Source organism: Chaetura pelagica, unplaced genomic scaffold, assembly GCF_000747805.2.
Source record: "Chaetura pelagica isolate M959 unplaced genomic scaffold, ChaPel_1.0 scaffold920, whole genome shotgun sequence".
NCBI lineage: Eukaryota > Metazoa > Chordata > Aves > Apodiformes > Apodidae > Chaetura > Chaetura pelagica.
The window spans coordinates 337,095-358,525 of NW_009951914.1; the positions used below are offsets into that span (position 1 = coordinate 337,095).

Here is a 21,431-nt window from a genome sequence, read left to right on the forward strand (position 1 = left end):
GTTTACAGAACCACATTTAAATATTATTCAAAACACACACAGAGAAACATATTCCAAAATAGAAAAAAAATCAGCAAGCACAGTTTTGTTAAAAATTTCAGTGATCAATCTACAAAATAAGGAATACTAGATAAACTTGATTCGTGTACTGCAACTTGAGACAGAGAAAGAACTAGTCTGGGCTAGATTAGGCCTGTTGAGTGAATTTAAGCAGAAGGAAGTCTTAACTGTGTTCACACACATTTCATCTTGCAAGTATACTTACATAGATTTTAGATAATATCTGATGTTAGACAGCTGCCTTAACTTCCATTGTTCAATTAGTAACAGACATTAATTGGTAACAGGGACAGCTTACCATTATGATAGTCCATACTTCTGACCATATTAAATGTAAAACTTAAGACAATAGTGTACATTAGATATTTCCACAGTTTTTAGATTCTAAGTCCATTTATTCAGCATAGAATCACAGAAACCTTTCCCAGCCACACAGTGAATGGTGCCATCTATGGTTCTGAGAACTTAAAACACAAAAGTCGAGGTATAAACTGGCTGTAAAACTCACCGTTGATGAAACAGTTTTCTCTAACACCAAACACTCTTTTGCATTTATTATCTCAGCCTTGTCCTCTTCTCTGTTTTCACCACCTTCAGGATGATCTCTTTTTCTAGTAACTCTCTTTAGGTTTGGCTTTGTGTTCCAGTGGGATTCCCTCACTTGATGCAAAGGTTTTGTATCACTCTGTTTACTTTCTTCTCCAGATCTTGATTTATCATTTGACCTACAAAGATATTTTGCAACTTTTACTTCTCAAGAACTATAAAATTCACTCTACAAGATTGGTTTACTATCAAATAATTACTACTTCCACCTAGTGATGAACTGAGTGATATGCATTTTTGTTTGTTTAGTTGGTGAAGTTTAAAAAAATAAAGGAAGAAAGAACAATGTGAAAAGGATATAATTTGCTTTTCTGTAGTAGTGGACTTTTGCTATTACTTCTGGAAAAGTCTTTTGAAAGTAAAACAACATTAAGGAGTCAAGAGGAGCTGAAAGTTTCTGCTATACTCCCATAGGTCCTCAAAATTTAGCAATCATAGGAACATTATATTAATTCCAGTGCTCAAAGTACTGCTCCTTTAAACTGGAAAAAATTCTTACACCTCTTCGAGCACATTCTGATCCATAACACATAAATCTTGGGCTTTTAAACTTATCTCTCAGAAAAGGGCAAGGAGGATACAAGCCAGTCAGCCTCACCTCGGTCCCTGGCAAAGTGGCAGAACAACTGATCCTGAAAACTACTTCCAAACATATAAAAAACATAAAACATATAAAACATAAAAAACATATAAACATATAAAAAGGTAACTTGAAGTAGTCAGCATGGATTCACTACAGGGAAGTCACGCTTAACCAGCTTGATAATCTTCTACAGTGAAATGACTGGATAGATAAGGGGAGAGCAGTAAATAGTGTCTACCTTGCCTCCAGTAAGGTTTTTAACAGAATAAATTCAGCCCTGTTTCTAAAACATTACAGCTTACATTAGAAATATTTAGCAACTTGATAAAACAACGAAGCAGGTTGAACAGCAAAATGGAAGAAAACATGGAAAGAAGAAAATAAATACATTTTGTGCATAATTCTTAACAAGTCAAATGCAGTTATGATTTTTGTCTTAAATTGGTCAAGGCATAAAGCTGTACTGTTAAAGATATAAACAGGGAATAAATATTTTTATTTCATCTTATTCAAGAATCTTCCCTACATCCTCATAGGGGAGCTGATGCATTATGGGCTGGATAAACAGACAAGAAGGTGCACTGAAAACCAACTGAATGGCTAGGCTCAGTGGCACAAGGCCTAGCTGGAGGCCAGTATCTAGCACTATACACTGTAGGTCAATATTGTACCCAGTTCTGTTCAACATCTTCATTAGTGATGGTGAAGGATGTTCCCTCAGCAAGTTTACAGATGATGCAGAACTGGAAGGAGCAGCTGATACACCAAAGAGTTGTGCTGCCAAGCAGAAGGTGCTGCACAGACTGGAGAAGTGGGCTGACAGGAACCTTCAGAACTTAAGCAATGGGCAGTATGAAGTCCTGCACCAGGGTAGGAACAACCCCAGGCACCAGTACATGCAGGGGGCCAGCCAGGTAGGAAGCGGCTTTGCAGAAACGGACCTGGGTGTCCTAGTGGACACAAATATGAACATGAGCCAGCAGTGTGCCCTGGCTGGAAGAAAAAAAACAAAACCTAACAGTATGCTGGGCTGGATTAGGAGCAGCACTGCCAGCAGGTTGGGAGAGCTGATCCTTCCCTTCTACTCAACCATAGGGAGGCCATATCTAGAGTACTGTACTGGAGCACCAGAACTGGTCACAAGACAGACAGGGACACACTGAATAGACTCCAGAAAAGGGCTACCAAAGGTGAAGTGACACAATCATCTCTCCAATGATGAAAAGCTTTTCTGAAAAGAGTGGGGACAGTTCAGCCTGGAGAAGGAGAAAGTTTGGTGGAAGTATGTGGGGAAATCACATTACAATGTATATAAATACCTAAAGGGGAGGTGTAAAGATAGATGGAGCCAGTCTCTTTCCAGTGGTGCCCTATGACAGGACCAGAGGCAATAAGTACTAACTGAAACTCAGGAGGTTTCCTCTGAGCACCAAAAAAACACTTTTTCACCCTGCAGGTGATGGACCACTGGCACAGGTTGCCCAGGGAGACTGTGAGGTTTCCGTTGCAGGCTATACTGAAAAGCTGTCTGGACATGGTATTGGGCAACCAGATCTAGGTGGCCCTGCTTGAACAGGAGGGCTGGACCAGATGTCCTCCAGAGGACTTTCCAACTTCAACCATTCTGTGAAATTCCACCATCATGAAGCCAAGAAGACTGCAAAGTCTTGACAGCACAACACTCTGGGATAGTATTTCAGTGTGAGTTATGGAAAGAGGTTTTAAGCAGAGGCTTAGAGACAGACAGGACCCAGAATCTGATTGAAGAAAACAGTAAAAGTAAATTGATTTGCTGCTCCTCTGTATCATTTAAGACTGAGCAAAAGATGGCTTATAACGTAATCCAGAACTGCTACAAGTAAATGGCACTGCCTCACAAAAAGCATCCTGTCTACCAAAGAACCAGGACACTGCATGTCACTGCATGAACGTCTTCTGGAAAAAAAAAACAGTGAAAAGACTCAAAATACATCTTAGACAGCAAGCTCATTTTCTGTTACACTATCTAGTACTTCTCAATTTTGAGTGAGGGTGAATGGCACGGCTCAGTTTTCCTTTCAATGGTCCACATTCACTGTGCAGTGTACCTTAAGAATGTATTACTGAGAGATTTAGACAGTTAAAGTCTGATTACTTGCTTCTACTCTTGCCTGCAAAATACTTTCTAAAAGAAAACATCCTTGAGAAAAATGCTGTTAAAAAACTCTTTTATTACCTAAGGTTGCCACCTACCGACCTTCACAGCATATAGCATATAACAACTAGCACAGCTCAGAGCACACAAGCAAGTGCTGTACAAAAACAGCTGGACAAATACACGAAGTTTTTAAAGAGCTTTTTTGCTTGGTCAGCATGGAACTTTACCTTTCCATGGAATCCTGAATGCTTCCTAGAGCATCTGTAGGAAGACATTCTTCTTGTTCTCCCTTCCTGTGGTAGTTAAGTGATTTTTTACAGGAACCTTGTGTTTCTGATTCAATACTTTTTGGATCTGTGTCTAGATTGGACAAATCCCCAGCAAACAACAATACTTCCGTGTCATCCTTAGGCTTGAGGGGAAAAATCAACACAACAATATTAGCATAAAATACCTGTAATAAAAGCATCACAAGTTATGATAAAGACACTAACCTAAGACAAAACTTTGCTTAAAAACTTTCAAGTACTTTAAGATACCCATTACTGTTCCTTGTCCCTTTAGAGAAGGTATTTATCTAGTAAAATATATATACCATAACCAACATAGTCTTCTATGAGCAACCACCAAGGAGTTCAGAAGAAAACCTACAATAGAAATGTGGCATGCAGGTAAACTATTAATGTATCATGAAGTCTTTAGATTTGTTAACAATAGTCTTTATATTATCTATGTGTCATTAAAAGAATTTTAGATGATCTCAAATTAGAGTGCAAACATTATCCAAGAATATATTTCTTACTAGTCCAAAATCAATTTATGCATTTTAAAACAGCTTATTTAGATGTCTTAAAAACAACTGGTGCAGAACAAAGCATCAGAAAGTACAGTCAGAAACATCTGATCAGAATTCTCACTTTGGAGGAAGGAAGTTCTTCAGATCCTTCTACCACAGGCAGGTTCTCTCCTTTATTTACTTCTTCCTCAACTGGAGCAGCAAGTTTTTGTGCCACTGGAGATTCTTCTTTGCTACATGCTCCTTCTAGGTTTTGTCTTGTTCTTGGAGATCCATTCCTTATGGATTGTTCTGGTTTCAGAGCACCCAGTTCGTCATCTTGGGAAGTGCATTTTGCAACACTAGTGAATTTAAAACAAACAAAACAAAACCAAAACAAACGAAAATAAAGATGTCAGAACTGTAGTTGGGAGGGAGAAAATCAACTAATTAGTTTTGAATCAACACTTGCACTAAAGGGTTAGAGACTGATACACTGTCTTGCTTAAAATCAAGAAAAATATATTTTCGAATATGTATTTAGAATTTTTTGCATGTATGGTTAACTTGTGAGAAGGAATAACAAGACTGCTTTGTCAAGGCATTTTTAACATCAAGAAAAAAGTGTTGCTGCTAACCATACCAACACCAAAGTATCTGCAGTCTCATACATGCCTAAGATCTTAACAGACAGATTTTAACAAGAAGAGCAGTGAAACGGAAGAGCACACTGGGATCCATGGAACACAGAGCTCTGACATTCTGTAAAACTTATTTTACTGTATGTGCAAATATAAACCAAACAAAAGAAAAGTTTGATCAAAAAGAGCTATGAGCTCATACAGGTCAAGCACATACCAGATAAAGAATGTTAAGTAGTTCAGATCAACTGAAAATGTGCTCTGAAAACATGGGAAGAAGCTGCCTGTAGGCACTGAAAATTAAAACATTGAGGAACAACAGCTAAAAAGGAAAAAAGAATTGACACTTGTCAGGGTGTATCATTATGCATCAGATGAAAGCTTTTAAAATGCAGGTTTGCTAAACTCTAAACTCACCTGCTTTGTTCACACAGTATGTTTTCAGAAGTACAGGGCAACTGAGGCACTGCTTGCTGTTCCTGTTCCTCATTGCTCCATACCTCCGTTCGACAGAGCACAGCTTCATTTTCACCCTTTAATTTGCAATAAAAAAGCATGAATAAAAAGAGTCAAGCAAGCTCTTAAGACACATACGTATTTTATAAAATTATATGAACTACAGATTTCCATACTATTTACCCAACCTGAATCAAGAAAAAGAAAAATCACATTCTATTTATTTGGGGTTATCTGCCTAAGCAGATAATTCAATTTGCAGGCAATCAGGAAGAGTAGCCTTTGTAGTCCTGGACTACCTAGAGTTTTGCTCTTAAATACTATATGGACCCAAGCATTAGAGGCAACACTTCTCTATTCAGTATTTAATCAAGTCTGTATTACATGGATCACTGTGTACACAAAATAGTTCAGCAAATGGAAAAAATCTTTGAAAACTGGACACTGCAAAGCACAGCAGGGACAGACCTATGCCACTATAACTAAACCTCAGATTCAGAAGTGCTCATCAGTTTTACTTCTGCATTTGTCAGAGTGGTTCCACAAAGAAGCCACTCAAAACACATCCCTCAGCACTCCACATCTGTGGCAGTTTTATTAGTACAGGGAACCATCAGAACTGATTTGGTTCTGCAGATCTGCACAGCACATAGCAGATGCACGTGCACGGTAGACAGGCCACAGGTCTAAAACAGCCCAGTCTGAACTGCAAGCAACTGTCTCAGCTGGAGGTGAGCTGACAATGGCACTGAGAGGGACATGATCGACACCGAGCATCCGTGCACCCCTCTGGGAATGCAGCACACAAGTATTCCAAGTTGGCTCTACACAGGTTCAAGAACAAAACCAGCTATAACCACTCCAAAAAAAGAGTCACTCTTGCAAAGCTTAGCCGTGTTGGAGATCTAAGGCAAGTCTATACAGACATGCCTACATCCATTACATGGCCCATGAGCAACCTGCAAAGTGGTTACAGAGTTAATCCTACTGTCATGGCTTCTTTTGAGAATTTCAGTACCTTTTACTAGTAAAGTGCCTGTAGGGATACACAGTGCAGATAAATGACTCAGTTTATCTGTGTAAGGTAGAGGAGTGTCAGGCACTGCAGTGAAGCCAAAATTTACCAAACCAATATGACTGTTTTTTCAAGCAGAAAAACAACAATCTTCTCTGCCTTTTGATTCTCTACAGACTTGATTCATTCAAACAGAAAAGATAAAGTGAGCAAAAAGGATGATTCTATGTATTGCAATACAAAACACATTTTTATTCTAGAGTTTAACTTAAATGTGCATAATGCGCTTTTTTTTCCTATAGTGCAAACCAATCGAAACCAGATCTTCATTTTTCAGAAGACATTTATAGTACTACTTGTAGACTTCACTGATTTCATACCTGCAATAGCTCAACATAGGAGGTTTGGGGATTTTTTTTCAGTATCATGTCTCAGCTTCAGGGAATGCAACTTAAATATTCTAATTTAACTTCATTAAATGACATGCAATTTGGAACCAGACTTCTGAAGGCCAAGTGCATATTCTTAGGACTTACAATGACAGCACTGGCAGACTCATCTTCTTGCAACAGCAACTTCTCTGCTTCAGGCTTTTTCTCCCTCTCGCTTTCTGGTATTTGTAATTCCTTCTTTCCAACCAATTTTCTTAAGTTTGGCTTGTACCTCTGGAATCTGCTCTGCACTAACTGGACAGGTTGAATAGGTATTTGTTTACTTTCTTCTTCAGTGTTATTTTTGCTATAAAGGCAAAGGCAGACACACACGTAAAAACCAACATCAAAACTTAATACAAAAACATGCAATTAACAACCAGATTCATTATATTTACATATAAAAAACAATGGAGTTTTAAAGAAACCAGATAAAAGCAAGGTTCTGCTTTCAAATTTCAAAGCACTGGCCTACCAATTACATCTGCAACAGAATTACTGAAGTAACTATCTTACTTTCTGCTTATCATCAGATAAGCAGAGAACTGAGATTTCATTCAGTATTTTTATTAGATTTGCCAGTTAGCAATCCATCAGCACAATTACTTCCTTTTAGAACACTTTCTATTTGTTGCTATAAAGAAACAGAAGTAGCTAAGTCCCTACCCTGCAGTAGTAGCTGAAGTGTCATCTTGGTTAATTTCAGGTAGATATAATTCAAGTTCACCATCCTCTGATCTTGAAAACGTCTCTGGGGACTCACAACTTGGCCTCTCAGAAACCTGAGCACAAAGTGACTCTGCCTTTCCTGAGGATTCCAATGGTTGCAGAGCTTCATATTTTCCTGTTTTCTGAACAATGTAAACACAAGAAAAAGTCATTATCCTAAACCAAAAGGAGACATTACAATATCCATTTAGTTTGGTATTTATCACTCTCCAAGTGTTTCCTACAAAAACCCCTCTGTAACTGCTCACTAATAACTTCCTACTCTGTCCATGACAAAGTCACAATTTTTTTATTTTAAACAAAATAGCTCAAAATCTAGATTTCCTCTTTGTCATCTTCTATTAATACTTTTCTTTCTTCACTGTCAACTCTGCAAGGGCATCCGGTCAGAAAGTCATCTGGACACAAAACAAGAAATACCAAATGCATGTGATGTTTTTCTCCTCACACACAACTAAGACAAAAATACATAATCTTCACATAGAAAATTTTAGCTTTTGAAAAAACTGATTAAAAAAGATGAAATTTGTATTTTTTAAATAATCAGTATTTCATTTCACATGCCCAAAAGCTCAAATACAACTAAAAGGAAAAAAAAAAAAGTCTTACATGTGTATCAGAAAGGATGCTACAATCACTGTCACATTGTGTCAAATCTTCTTCCCTATTTCTGTCTTGCTGTGATACACCTTCATAACTTATGTGCAACATTTTCCTTCTACTAGTTGTCATTCTTAAATTTGGTTTTGGTCTCTGGAATCGACTCTTCAGTAGCTGAGTTGATGATACAACAGTTTTCTCCTCTTCCTTTCTAGGACCAGACTCCCTTCAAAAACAAAGGAACAATTGAAGGCATGGGACAACAGTGATCTTCAAGTCATGCAAATCATACTTGCCTGCAGCTCTCTTCAATAGAGTAGCCAAGTATAAAAATCCTTAGCTTTCTTAGAGCAGTAACAAAGTTACTGACACTGAAAATAAGATGCAACAGAAGGACATTGAACATCACCAAAAATGCATATCTTAAAATAGGTGAGCAAAACAAGTTAAAAAAAGATGCCATTTCAGAACAACTGCAACTTCCAGTCACACTTTAAGAGGAATAGAAATATTTTACAAATGTCGTTGTGTAATGATGTTTAAAACTACCCAGTAAATTTACAGCACAGCTGGGTTTTTTTATTATTTTTCAAGGACACACTAATAAGAAACCAATCCCTATACTCAAGAATTTATGTAAGCACAAAGGTATACACTGTTAGGACTGACATTGAGAAGTTAACCACAGGAAACGAGCATCAGAAACATTTATTTGAAAACTGGGCTCACAGTCTAAAGATCAAATTAACATCCAGTTGCAGATAGATGTAGGCTTTCAAGCTCTTGGGAGTGTAAGTCTAGTATTGTACAGATTGAACATCTCATTATAGATATAAAACCTGTTTCTAATGCTGGAGTTGAATGTAAAAATGTAGAATACCTACAGATACTGATGGCTTTGCACAATCCCTTCTCTCCATTTAAAATGTAACCTTACCCCACACTGAAATCTGGAACCTGTTTCTGGACATCTGATGATTCCTTTTCACTTTCATAGCTTTCTGCTTCAAAGGGTTTTTCTTGGGAATGCTGCCTTGTATGTATTGAGCTCCCCTCAGAATCTGTAGAAACATTCCCCTCTAAAATCACATTGCATGGTTGAGTGTCTTCATGAATCACCATCACATCCTAAAAGGAATAAAAGTTTCACTCTATTAAGATGAAAGACTTGCTTGACCTCCATTTTAAGAGGGGAGGGGGGGGAGTTTGTTTTAGTGTCTTTCACAAAATCACCCAAAAGAATCTCTCTTGCTACGTGTACATCCGAAATCTAAAAGTAAAAATTTGTTATTTTTCTATATGCTTTCTGAAGTTTCTCTTTTCCAAGACAGCTTTTTTCTCTGTCCTTCTCTTTTCAGATCTAGTATCACAATTAAGACAACAAAATGAGGTAAAATCCATCCATCCATGGAAAACAGATGTAAGCTGGAAGCATGAATAAATTCTACGACAAGTCAGTTTATTCTGGAAGAATAAACTAAGCACACAAAGACTATGCTTACAAATTATGTGGTATGTACTTAGATCTTTGTCACTAACGGCTTCTACTTCGGACCCAGCAAAACAGCATACCTAACCAACTGCTCAAGAAACTTACATTTTTGAGGCATGGATCATTGTTTCCATCCCTGTGGTGTATCAGGCCTTCTTCTGTTTCTCCACTCTGAGATTTCTCCTCTTCAGGATCTTTTTCTTCTGGCAGGTCCTTTTGCTTTGCAACAGTTCTTCCTAGATTTGGCTTTGGTCTTTGCAATCTGCCTCTCTTTAGAGGTGTTGGTTTCAGCACACACTGTTTGCTGTCATCCTGTAAGCCAGCTGTTTCATTAGACCTGGAAAAAAGCATCAGATCCATACGCACATAAAGCATCTAAAAGCAGAGGTGCCTTGGAGAAGTGTTATTTTTTCCTTTTTTTTTTTTCCTCCCCCCTAAACATTTATTGCAAACACACAGAATAATAATGGTAGGAGCTGGAAGAGACACATGGAGATCATCTAGCCCAACCCCTCAGCCAGAGGGGGTTCACCTAGAGAAGGTTGCATTACCATAAACTTACCTAAAACAGCTATGCATTACTAACTTCATGAAGCAATAAAGTTAGAGGTGTATCTGCTATAGAGCATCCAACAAGTTTAAACTTATATTTGTTCTGTTCTTTTTCTTTCTCAGTGGAGAGAGGATACCACAATAGACAAACTTTCTTCTGACCCATAATAGCTCTTCTTGTGTTCCTACCTGGTCTAGCTGAAGATGAAGGGTTTTATGAAGGTTTAAAAAACTTAAGGGTTAAAAATCACAAGCATTTAGAAAACACAAATAACTCCACAATCTTACTAACGTAAAAATACAGATACACATTATCACAACTGTCAGATGCTTCTATGTCTTTTTACCTTGGGCTCCAAGTTACACAGCATGTTAATGAAAGAAAAAACTGCTGAAGTATTTTTTTGCCAGATTATCAAACCCAGTTGATCTCCCTCCACCCTCTTCAACTACTCTTTTTTGTTTGGTTTTGGGTTTTTTTGCTAACCTCTGCTGTAAAAATATATGCCTCCTTTTGCACTACAGCAGCCATTTGTCCACTGAAGAGAAATAAAAGAAACACTTTGTAATTAACGTACATTAAATTGCCCACATATTGGAATTTTTTCTCCCAATACCAGGCACCTAACACTTTACCACACTTTAAGAGGAAACATTTATTCCTATTGTTTAAATACTTAACCACTGAAACTGATGCATTTCAGTATTAAAGCTAGTGGAGAAGGCTTGTTCAAGTTTTCAAGGACTAATTGTTCAGGTATGGTTGCATTTATCATATTTGACATCTCATTTAAAAGCACTGCTATAAAAAAAACTGTTTGATCTATTTGTTCCATGCATTAAAATTCATATTCTTCTCTCAATTTCTGCCTCACTGCAGAGGTTTCCTCAGAAACTTCTACAATTACTTCACTATGTAATAATACCAGAAGTTAGAGGGATGTCAAACTTCTGGAGAGCAGCACGTGTCTTCTCATTTTCACATACTTACTGAGACATTGTCTCCAGGACTTTATTATCTTTTTCTGCTGCTTCTTCACTGGTAGCATCAGATCTATTACTTTGGTCAGTATTCTGAACAGAAACAGAACATTAAGACATTAACTCTCCTATATTCATGAAGTTACCCAACAAACCAGGTAACTGTCCAGAACAGGATACAAAATGAATTCCTTATGACAGTCACAGACATTTGCATAGTCAGGAAGGTGCAGTAAAATCTAGATCAAAGAGCTAAACCTGTATTCACTACAGCACATGAAAACCTACCGGCAACTACTTGTCGGATGACAAGCTCCCAGCTTAGCTGAGGCCTCTAAGCAACATGACACCCTCACTGCTGGTTAAGCAAGTGACTGATTTCTGGTCATGCTCATTCTTTCATGGAGTGAAAGAAAAACGAAAAAGATAACATTGCTGTTGCATACAGAAGCTTTTTAGTTAACACGTTATCTCCAACTATGTTACTCTATTAAATACCTTTTCTGTTTCTCCCTTAGGTTCTCCCCCAGGCTGTAGATGGGGCATTTTGTCTTTTTCTGCATCTTTTTCGGGCTCTTCTTTCCTTCCAGATGCTCTTATAACATTAGGTTTAAATCTCTGACGACATCCTCTAACTATTGGCTTTGCAATTACAGTTTTTTCAGGTGCTCTGCACAAAGAATCCACAACAGTGAAATTTATTGCATAATATTCAAGCCTATGTAGTCTTAAATGATTTGCACAGCTTTCTTTATTGGAAATTGGGTTGCCTTCTAAGGAATTTGCACAAATTTATGCAAGGTTTTTTCACATGAGAACTAAACTTTGTTTAGAGTGTGGAAACTCTATTAAAAATACATGATGTTATCACACAGGGGAGGAACCTAACTAGCCTGCACACCATAGCTGCTTCTGCAAGTGTCAGAAGCAGAGCCAGCAGTGGCAGCTGAAGGTGGGATGAAGGCAAAGACACAGTTACCACTCTTCACCCTTCCTCTCATAAATTCCAAGCGTAGTTGGTACTTCATAAAGTATTGCTTTCCTCAACTTCCCAGAAAAGCAGCACATACCTTCTGTCATAATTCCACTTGATATCATCCAAGAGACTTACAAAGTTTATGATTTATATTAAAACTTCACAATTACTGTTGCCTTTTAATAACAGCACTATACAGAATAAATAAAGAATCATAGTCGCAGAGTCATCAGGGTTGGAAGGTACCTCTCAACATGATCTAGCTCAACCTCCCTGCTAGAGCTAATCAGTTAATTCCAGGAGACTGGGAAAGTTATCTCAATACTCACTCAGATTTAGTATCCAAATCTGTCTTCTCATTTCTGTTTCTTCTACTGTCTTCCTCACAGATCTGTAATTGAGGTAAGGAGTATTACTCTTGGACAAGTGTGCAGATACCTCAGAAGCAGTTCTCAGAATACTATTTAGACTGTAGGTGGTCCACAGTATCAACATTCATCAAAACAGATACAACATGAAGAGCACAGCATATTAAGCAATGCTTCTGCTTCTGACCTTTTCATCTGCATTCACATGGTTTGGGGAGGAAGTCTCAGCCTCCACTTTTTCTTGGGTTGATGCTTCCCTCCTTCCACATATTCTCACTATATTGGGTTTAGGTCTTTGCAAGCGCCTTCTGTCTGGTGGCTTTTCAGTTTTCCTTAAGATGCAAAAAGAGGTGATATATATTATTACAAAAGAGAAACTATTCATAGTGAAGTCTTATACAGTCCAAGATATACCTGAAGAATACCACAGACTGCACGGGTACTGCAGCAAGACAAACTGGAAAAATATTAGATCTTTTTGATATTAGAAGATAACCTACTACTTAATGTAAAGACTGTTAAATAAACTGTAACAACTTTGGTGGCTTTCAGTGGCATCTAATTAAACATATGTGAAGGAAGCATGTCCTTCTGCTAAATAAACAGGAATACCTCTTCTCCTAGGCATTCACAGTTGATGTCAGTGTGAATAGCCTTCTAATTTAAATAGAAACAACAGAAATGAATCAGTCTCACCTCTGTGTCTGGCAAGGTCATGAAGCAGATCCTTCTGGAAACTATGCTATGGCACATGGAAAATAAGGAGATGCCTGATGACAGCCAACATGGCTACATGAAGGGCAAATCATGCCTGACAAATCTGGTGGCCTTCTATGATGGGGTTACACCACTGGTGGATAAGGGAAGACTAACTGTTATCACCTACCCAGACATGTGCAAAGTGTTTTACACTGTCCCCCACAACATCCTTGTCTCTACATTGGAGACACAAGGACTTGATGGATGGACCACTCAATGGATAAGTGGCTGGATGGCCATATTCAGAAAGTTGTGGTCAATGGCTCTATGTCCAAGTGAAGTCCTCACTCACAGTTCTATGAATTGCTGTTTTCAAACACCCTGTTCTACTGAGAGAACACTTAGATCATTGAAGAATGGGGTACATAAATCAACCTGTGTCCTTAGCAATTCCAGTCTCATATTGTGGGATGCACATACTGTTTGACAGAGCCCTACAGCTTATCAATAATCTTCAGATTGGGACCTACTATCTTTTCTCATCCTCTTCCTAAAATAGGATGAAAAAAGCTTTGACAGTCTTCACCATAAGAGTGAGCTGCCCTTCAATAAGGGACAGACAGGATGAAGAGCAACTTAACATTACTAGGCCACCCCTTGATCACCCTTAAACTGTATAATGGAATAGCATGTCACTGATTATACACACATAGAAACTCTAGTCACAAACTTGTTTTAACACCGCTGCTCTGTTACAGCAATAAATCTAAGAAATAATTACACAGATTAACTTCATAAAGGAGAGAAGGTAAGACACAGACAAGTATCTTCTAGGAAGATGTGTTCAACTTAGACTCTTGCACTGAGTTCCATAGAGCAAAAGTTTCCAAACACAGAGATATGAAAATACCATACACATGATGTGTACAGCTAATCAGCTCTGGACTACTGTGAAATTCAAATAATACAGTGAGGCTCTTTTGTAAAGAAAAAAATCAACTTCCACAACCAAGGATCACCTACAAAATAGCAGAATATCAGAGAAATCTCTTGTTCTTGCTGGCTGTAGAGGGGCTAGGTTTTTTTTAAACTTAAGTCTTACTCCTCATTCTGTGTAACATTTCACATCTTAGTCAAAGTATTGTTTCTCAGTGATCAAAACTTCTATCAAAAAACTTCACTGAATATGGAAAAAAGTCTTACCATGAGCTACAATCTAATTCAACCTACTACGTATAATCAGAATTATACCCAAATTAAGTAAATGCAGGTATAGGTCAAGTATTGCAAATAATTCTACTTACATGATTTCAGACTGCGAATCACTTTCTGATGCACTCTGTTTTTCATCTGGTCTACATAAGTCATGTATGTCTTTGTTCTGAGTAAGGAAAAAAATGTTGTAAAAAATAACAATAAACAATAAATATAGAAAACCTCTTTGCTGTAATATAAAGAAAAGCAGAAACAAGAGCAAGTGTCTCAGAATAGTTGAGGTGGAAGGTACCTCCTGAGGTCATCTGATGCAACCCTCCTGCTCAAGCAGAGCTACCTAGAGCTGGTTATCCAAAACCAAGTACAAACAGCTTCACAATATTGCCAAGTCTGGAGACTACACAGTCTCTCTGGGTAATCTGTGCCGGTGTTCCATCACCCTCAGAGTGAAAGTGTTTCCTGTTATTCAAAAGGAACATTCTAAGTTTCAGTTTGTGCCCATTTTTCTTGTCCTGTCATTATGCACCACTGGAAAAAGCCTGCCTTAATTGTCTTTGCCACTTCCCTATAGGTTTTTTTTAACAATCTTTAAGATACGGTCCTGAGTCTTTTCTTCACCAAGCTGAACTTTCCCTGCTCTATCAGTCTTTCATCATAGAAGAGATGCTTCAGTCCCTTCACCTTTTTCACAGCCCTTTGACAAGCTATCTCTGTTGTTTCTGTATGTCTCATACTGGGGAGCCCAGAACTGGTTGCACAGTGTGGCCTCCCCAGCACTGAACTGGATCAGCTCCCCCAGCCTGCTGGCAATGCTGCTCCTAATGCAGCCCAGCATACTAATAGCCTTTTGTTTTCTTCAGCCAGGGCACACTGCTGGCTCATGTTCATCTCTGTGTCCACCAGGACACCCAGGGTTCTTTTCTGCAAAGCTGCTTTCCACCTTGGTGGCCTTCTGCATGTACTGATGCCAGGGGTTATTCCTACCCAGGTGCAGGACTTCATACTTCCCATTGCTGAAGTTCTGGAAGTTTCCATCTGCGCCTTTCTTTGCGCCTTTTTATTGGCTAAGCTCATAACAGACTCCTTAGGCAGTATCAGCTATCACTACTTTCCAGGTCTAGTATTTAAATAATTTTCCTAGCAAACACTGACCATCAGTATGAAAATGAAAAAAATATAAATATTTACAACATAGCAAACTAGTCACAATTACAGCAAAGACTTTATGGAATCTATTTACTGAATTAAGGTAAAATCCTACTGCATAAAAACAATTTCTCTATTTATCTCTTTGATAAGATTATTAGAATCACATTTCACAGCTCTGGAGCCCCCAACACAAGTAAGACGTGGACCTGTTGGAACCTGTCCAGAGCAGGGCCACGAAAATTATCTGAGGGCTGCAGCTCCTCTCTTATGAGGACAGGCTGAGGGAGCTGGGGTTGCTCAGCCTGAAGAAGAAGGCTCCAGAGGGAGCTCGTATTGACCTTCCAGTACCTGAAGGGGCTACAGGAAAGCTGGGGAGGGACTGTTTACAAGGGCTTGTAGAGAGAGGACAAGGAATAATGGTTTTAAACTAAAAGAGGAGAGATTCAGGTTAGAGAACCGGAGAATATTCTTTAGTGTGTGGGTGGTGAAGACACTGGGACAGGCTCCCCAGAGAAGCTGTGGAAGCTCCATCCCTGGCAGTGTTCAAGGCCAGGTTGGATCAGGCTCCGAGGAACCTGATCTAGTAGGAGGTTTTCCTGCCCATGCAGGGCAGTTGGAACTTTAAGCTCACTTTCAACTCTAACCATTCTATGATCGCTGAATGGCTGAGTATTTCTAGTTTTAGGTCAGTGATTAAGTTCACATACTTATGAAGTAAATTAACTACCACAGGCCAAGAGAACTAGAACTGACATAAAAGGCCTTTCGAAATTACCAGGTTTAGAGATTATTATGCCTTCATATGTCAAACAGCTATAATTCCTCAGCCAGAAAGCTTTTGATTTTTATAAATACTATTCCAACTAGTGTAAAGAGATTGTATTGTTGTAAAATTTCCAACTACAGGCATTTAGTATTTGTGAAGGTCCTAACTAGCTGATTTTCCATGAAGATTAAGACATTATTTTAACTAACAGAATTTAAAATAAAAGCCAAATAAAGGACAAATAATTCACCCATCACATTGAGGAAATACTAACTCAGAGTTTCCCAAATCATCACCACAAACTTTAGCCATAAGATCATCCTTCACCTTAGAAAGTAGCTGTTTCCCTCTCAGCACAAGTCTTTAAACAGTATCCTATTAAGTTCCAAAAACGACAGGCTAGAAGGATGACCAAGGGAATGGAACTTTATGTGAGGAGAATTGCAAGATTAAGACTCTTCATCTTGAAAATAGTGTTATTAGTGAGAGGAAAAAAGTGGCACTATAATTATTATCAGGAACATAACAATGAAAGTATTGAAGTACACTGTGCTAATAAACATATGCCAGTAAAATCTTCCTCCAGTGTTTAACTGTTGATATTGTATTGCTTCACTTCTGAATAATTAAAGTGGTCAGGTATTTAAACTGCCTATGAGGTAAGAATGAGGCATGCACTCATGCACTCAATTTACTGTAACAGACAACCCATCAGAGCCAGCCAAATTGATAGTATTTAGATTTTTGTGCTGTTCTCAGGCTTGTTGCCTTTTTTTCCACCTAGCAGTAAAAATATCACAAAAACAAGCAAAATTTGCTTTGATTTACAAAAACATGAAGATCTTTAGTAAGAATTACATTAAAAATAACCCAAAACCTTTGTTTCCCTGGTTTCTTCAGACTGTCTTTCTTCACTTCTAAGCCTTGAAACTGGTAACTCTGAAGTGTGACCTTTCTGTGATGCGTTGTCTCTCGTATCTTGAGTTCTCAGTATAGCAGAGGCTGTTTCTAATATAGTATCATTGCTACTTTCAAAGCTGAAATCAAGCACACAAACCCACTGTATTAGTGCATTTTAATTAAAAAAGCTATTACTGTTTACAGATAGATCCAGTCACTGAGAAAAATTATGCAATTTTGACATTATTCAATCACTTGTGTTTCTGAAAATTCGACACATCTTACTAATATTTGCAGGATATGAAGGTTATTTTCCCCTGATCTTCTGTAACAATCTATGTTGGATTAAAAGACAAATACTGTTCCTTCATATGATTCCAATGAGGTATTAATGCACATATAAGTTTCTGGGAATCTGTATGAAACAGGAAACTATTAAAATACAGCTAAGTACAACAACTAACGCACAAAATTCTGAAGTAGCAGCTTCATAATGACTTTTTAGACCTACTGCTTTCCTTAAATAACAACTGTCTTACACAAACATTCATTTTCTTCCTAGGAAAAGAATGCTCAAAATCATAACCAAAAGCTTGCCTCACACCCAAATTCGTCCAAATAAAGCCCAAGCAACTATTCTTTTACAGAAATATCCTCTCATTAAAAACAAGTATCAATTCCAAGTGTACAGCAACAAGTACCAAGAAGTGCTTTAAGAGAAATACTAGAAGTTAGGACAAGCCAACAGTCTCCAAGTAAGAAATAAAAAAAACAAAACAGTTTTGGTTTGAAATTTAGTATTATGCAAATTAATTTTGCAAGGGTGGCCCATCAGGGCAGAGAATATATTGATATTGTAAATTAAAAACAGATTGCTAAAATAATCCTCAGCAACCTAAAATTCATCTATTCTGTGCCACCTAGCATGACAGTAAGCATGAATAAACAAAGCCAATATTAAAACCTTAAACTATTTTAAATTTTGCCTAAGGTTTCCATTTTAAACATTACCTGCATAATTTGACATCACTTTCTCTCTCCGTTATGACATCCACTGGTAAAGAGGACTCTGACCCCTCTTCCTCTGTAACAGTCTCATCTTGTTTTCCTTCAATAACACTATCCAGTTCTTCTCTACAGGCAGCATGACCATCATTGTTTGCATCACATACCACATTTTTTTCTGCTAATAAAGAAGAACTAAATAAATTTGGACATTCTGGGCAACATCTCAGAATTTCAATTATTACATCCTAGATACAGTGAAGCAAAATTTAATTTAAGGCAAAAAAAAAAAAAAAACCCAGCAGAAAATACCTAAATATTAAGATAAGTGTTCTCAGCTAAAATACAACAGTATTTAGTATGAAAGCTGATTTTGAAAAGCAGTTTTGAAAGACAGTTCAGTGATGGAAATCAAGATCCAAATTCTCATTTTAAGTTTGTAATGTCTTCACATAAAATTTGCACTCGAACAGTTGAAAGTGAGCATTTTTGCCTCTTACTTTTCTCAGATGATTCCCCTTCTTCAGCAATTTTTGAAGGGACTGCCACTTCTTCTGGAAGATTCTCCAGTTCCTGTTCAAGATCATCTTTTCTCTTCCTCTTTCTCTTCTTTTTTGCTAATACTGGCTCTAATGCAACCTGTTCTTCTGTCTGTTCAGCCAGGCCTGAAGATTCTTCATTTTCTTTCTCAGCTGTTACAGCATCTGCTTCTGTTTCTGCATCAGAAATTCTGCCTTCCTGAAGATCACCCTTATCACTAGCAGCTTCTCTGCTGGCAGCTTTTGCTGTTGAGACAATACAGTAGTTCCTAGTCAATACACAATTAGGAGCCATATATTTCAAAGATATTTCCACTAGCAACATCTGATTAATTAATGCATTGCTGCCAGTATACTGCCAGGCACATGAGCAGGACCATGAGAAGTCAGTCACTGGCTTCACAGAAAAGCTCCAGCATAAATTATCTTCAACACTTAATGTAAAACACATCCTGCATGTGGGTCAACACTTCACCATGGTAAAGTTAATACAGGATGTAAATCCAATTTAGTAAATGTTCCCATTCCTCTAGTTCATAGCATGTTAGAGTCACTTCTGGGATCCAGGAAATTATCATACCTCTACAGAAAGAGGTAATGATGGTTCCAGAGAGTATGCCATAAAAAAGTAATTTGGATCAGTAAATGTACTGTAGTTAATAATTCTTATTTACATAAGCAAGCCGAATTATAATCTAGCTAATAATTTATAAGGTTTTTTTCTGAGTGTTAAGACAGGACATTGGTAATTCAGGATATCTGGTCTTGACCTTGTACTTATGTGGAATATCAGCCACCAAGATCCATTCCCTGTCCTTTTTATAATTATTTATAATTATTGTAATTATTGTTCCTCTGTAATTAAGCAATCAAAGACACAAGTAGAAAAGCATACTCACATCACTTTACACACACAGCACCTTTAAGCTGCTATTAAAGCCTACAAACAGAATTTATGTATGTAGCTGTAAGGCTTTTTTATTACTTAATCAAATCTGAAATCGAGGCTACAGAAAAGCAGCAGTCAATTTTAAGAATTGAAGTGATGGTGCTTCCTAGCTAGCATTCCCTTTAAAAAGGCTGTTCACTTGTTTGTTCCATGGGAACCCATTTTGTTTTAAGTGGTGGTGTGGAACAAACAAGTCAACAGCCTTTTTATAACTTATAATAACAACAGAATTATCAAGGAAGTTATGTTAGTATAGCTGTTTTGAATTTAAGTATATCTAAGAAAGGTCCTTTCACAGGTACTGAGGTAATACGACATTATGGTAATCAATAGTAATTAAACAATCTTTACTCTTTGAACAGATCAGAAAACTAAAATAACATCTGCAATAATTCCTTAAAGGATAACACCCTTCAGACAAGGAGTCAAATTATAATTAAAGGAGAAGGAGAATCAGAATCCTTAAAAGTGTTTTAAATGCAAGAACAATTTAAAGTAGAAGTCCCAGAAGAGCCAGACAAAAACATGGCTTTGGCCCAAGGATTCCAAAAGTCAACTAGTTAGCAAATCATGCAGATACTTCAACTGTTAGAATATCCTGTTCAGAATATCAGAATACGTGGAATAGAGCTAATCAGTGTGGTCTCACATTCCCACTCAGAGAAAACACACTTCATAAAAAAAAAAAAAGGCTACCACCAATTGTCACCATCCCACACACTAGTAATCTGTATCTGCAAAAGATATGTCATGAAGCCAGAATGCTCTTGCCCTGTGTGCTGGTTGTAGCTGCAATAGAGCTAATTTTCTTCTTAGTAGCTAGAATACTGCTGTGGTTTGGATTTAGTATGGGATTCAGTACAAGAAGAATGTTGATAATATACTGATGTTTTTAGTTCTTGTTAAGGAATCAAGGACTTTTAAACTTCTCACACAAGTCCACCAGTGAGTAGGTTGGGGCTGCACAAAAAGTTGGGACAGCTGATTCAAACTGGCCAAAGGGATATTCCATACCACATCATGCTGAGCATATAAAGCTGGAGGAGGAATGTGACATGTTTGGAGTGATGGCATTTGTCTTCCCAAGTAATTCATGATGGAGCCCTGCTTCTCTGGAGACAGCTGAACAGCTGCCCTGCCAGTGGGAAGGAGTAAATGAATTTCTTGTTTTAGTTTGCCTGTGTGTGTGGCTTTTGCTTTACCTACTGAACTGTCTATCTCAACCCATGAGCCTTCTCATATTTTTTCTTCTGATCCTCTCCCCATCCCAGGAGGGGGAGAGCGAGCAAGCTCTGTGTGGTGCACAGCTGCCAGCTGGGGTTAGACCACAAGAGCTTGTCTGGAATGGGGAAGGAAAAGATTCCCTCTGTTATTTTTCCTCTGCTAGCAACACATGACTGGCCACTGCACTGTAATGCCACCTCAAGCATTCTTTCACAGTACCTTTTGGTCTCTTCCGAGGCCTTGATGGCTTCTTTTCCTTTGGCTTCTGGCTTTTAGCAGTCTTCTGTTTCCTCTTTTCCTCATCTGCTAAGACCTTCTCAAGCAGCTGGGCAAAGAATTCAAAATCAAAGGGCCGTTTTTCTTCTGTCAGATTAAAGCAAAAAAATGAAGAAGATTTCAAAGTTGGTAACTTCTCCAAGCTTCTGCTTTGTAAAATAATCAGTGTTACATTTTAATATAAAAAGGTTGTATCCATTTAAACAGAGAACTCTTTTTCAAAATTCTGTATCACTTGAGCAGGGACAAGAATTGACATAAATATGCATTATAGTAGCTTGGTTTTACAAAATAAGTATCAAAAAGG

General features: G+C 37.9%; 1 protein-coding gene across 1 annotated transcript in view; it reads right to left on the reverse strand.

Annotated features, from left to right (window-relative positions):
* Nucleotides 1–21,431, reverse strand: part of BDP1 (B double prime 1, subunit of RNA polymerase III transcription initiation factor IIIB) — a 55,566-nt gene that overhangs the window by 18,668 nt on the left and 15,467 nt on the right. The window contains exons 9-24 of the mRNA XM_009994438.1: nt 21,068–21,211; nt 18,637–18,921; nt 18,143–18,317; nt 17,102–17,268; nt 14,406–14,475; nt 12,590–12,734; nt 12,364–12,425; nt 11,557–11,728; nt 11,069–11,151; nt 9,615–9,862; nt 8,971–9,052; nt 8,043–8,259; nt 7,371–7,555; nt 6,810–7,011; nt 5,220–5,335; nt 569–785 (exon numbers count right to left, since the gene is read on the reverse strand). Of these exons, the coding sequence (XP_009992740.1) occupies nt 569–785; nt 5,220–5,335; nt 6,810–7,011; nt 7,371–7,555; nt 8,043–8,259; nt 8,971–9,052; nt 9,615–9,862; nt 11,069–11,151; nt 11,557–11,728; nt 12,364–12,425; nt 12,590–12,734; nt 14,406–14,475; nt 17,102–17,268; nt 18,143–18,317; nt 18,637–18,921; nt 21,068–21,211 (2,570 nt within the window). The remainder of the gene's footprint in view (nt 1–568; nt 786–5,219; nt 5,336–6,809; nt 7,012–7,370; nt 7,556–8,042; nt 8,260–8,970; nt 9,053–9,614; nt 9,863–11,068; nt 11,152–11,556; nt 11,729–12,363; nt 12,426–12,589; nt 12,735–14,405; nt 14,476–17,101; nt 17,269–18,142; nt 18,318–18,636; nt 18,922–21,067; nt 21,212–21,431) is intronic.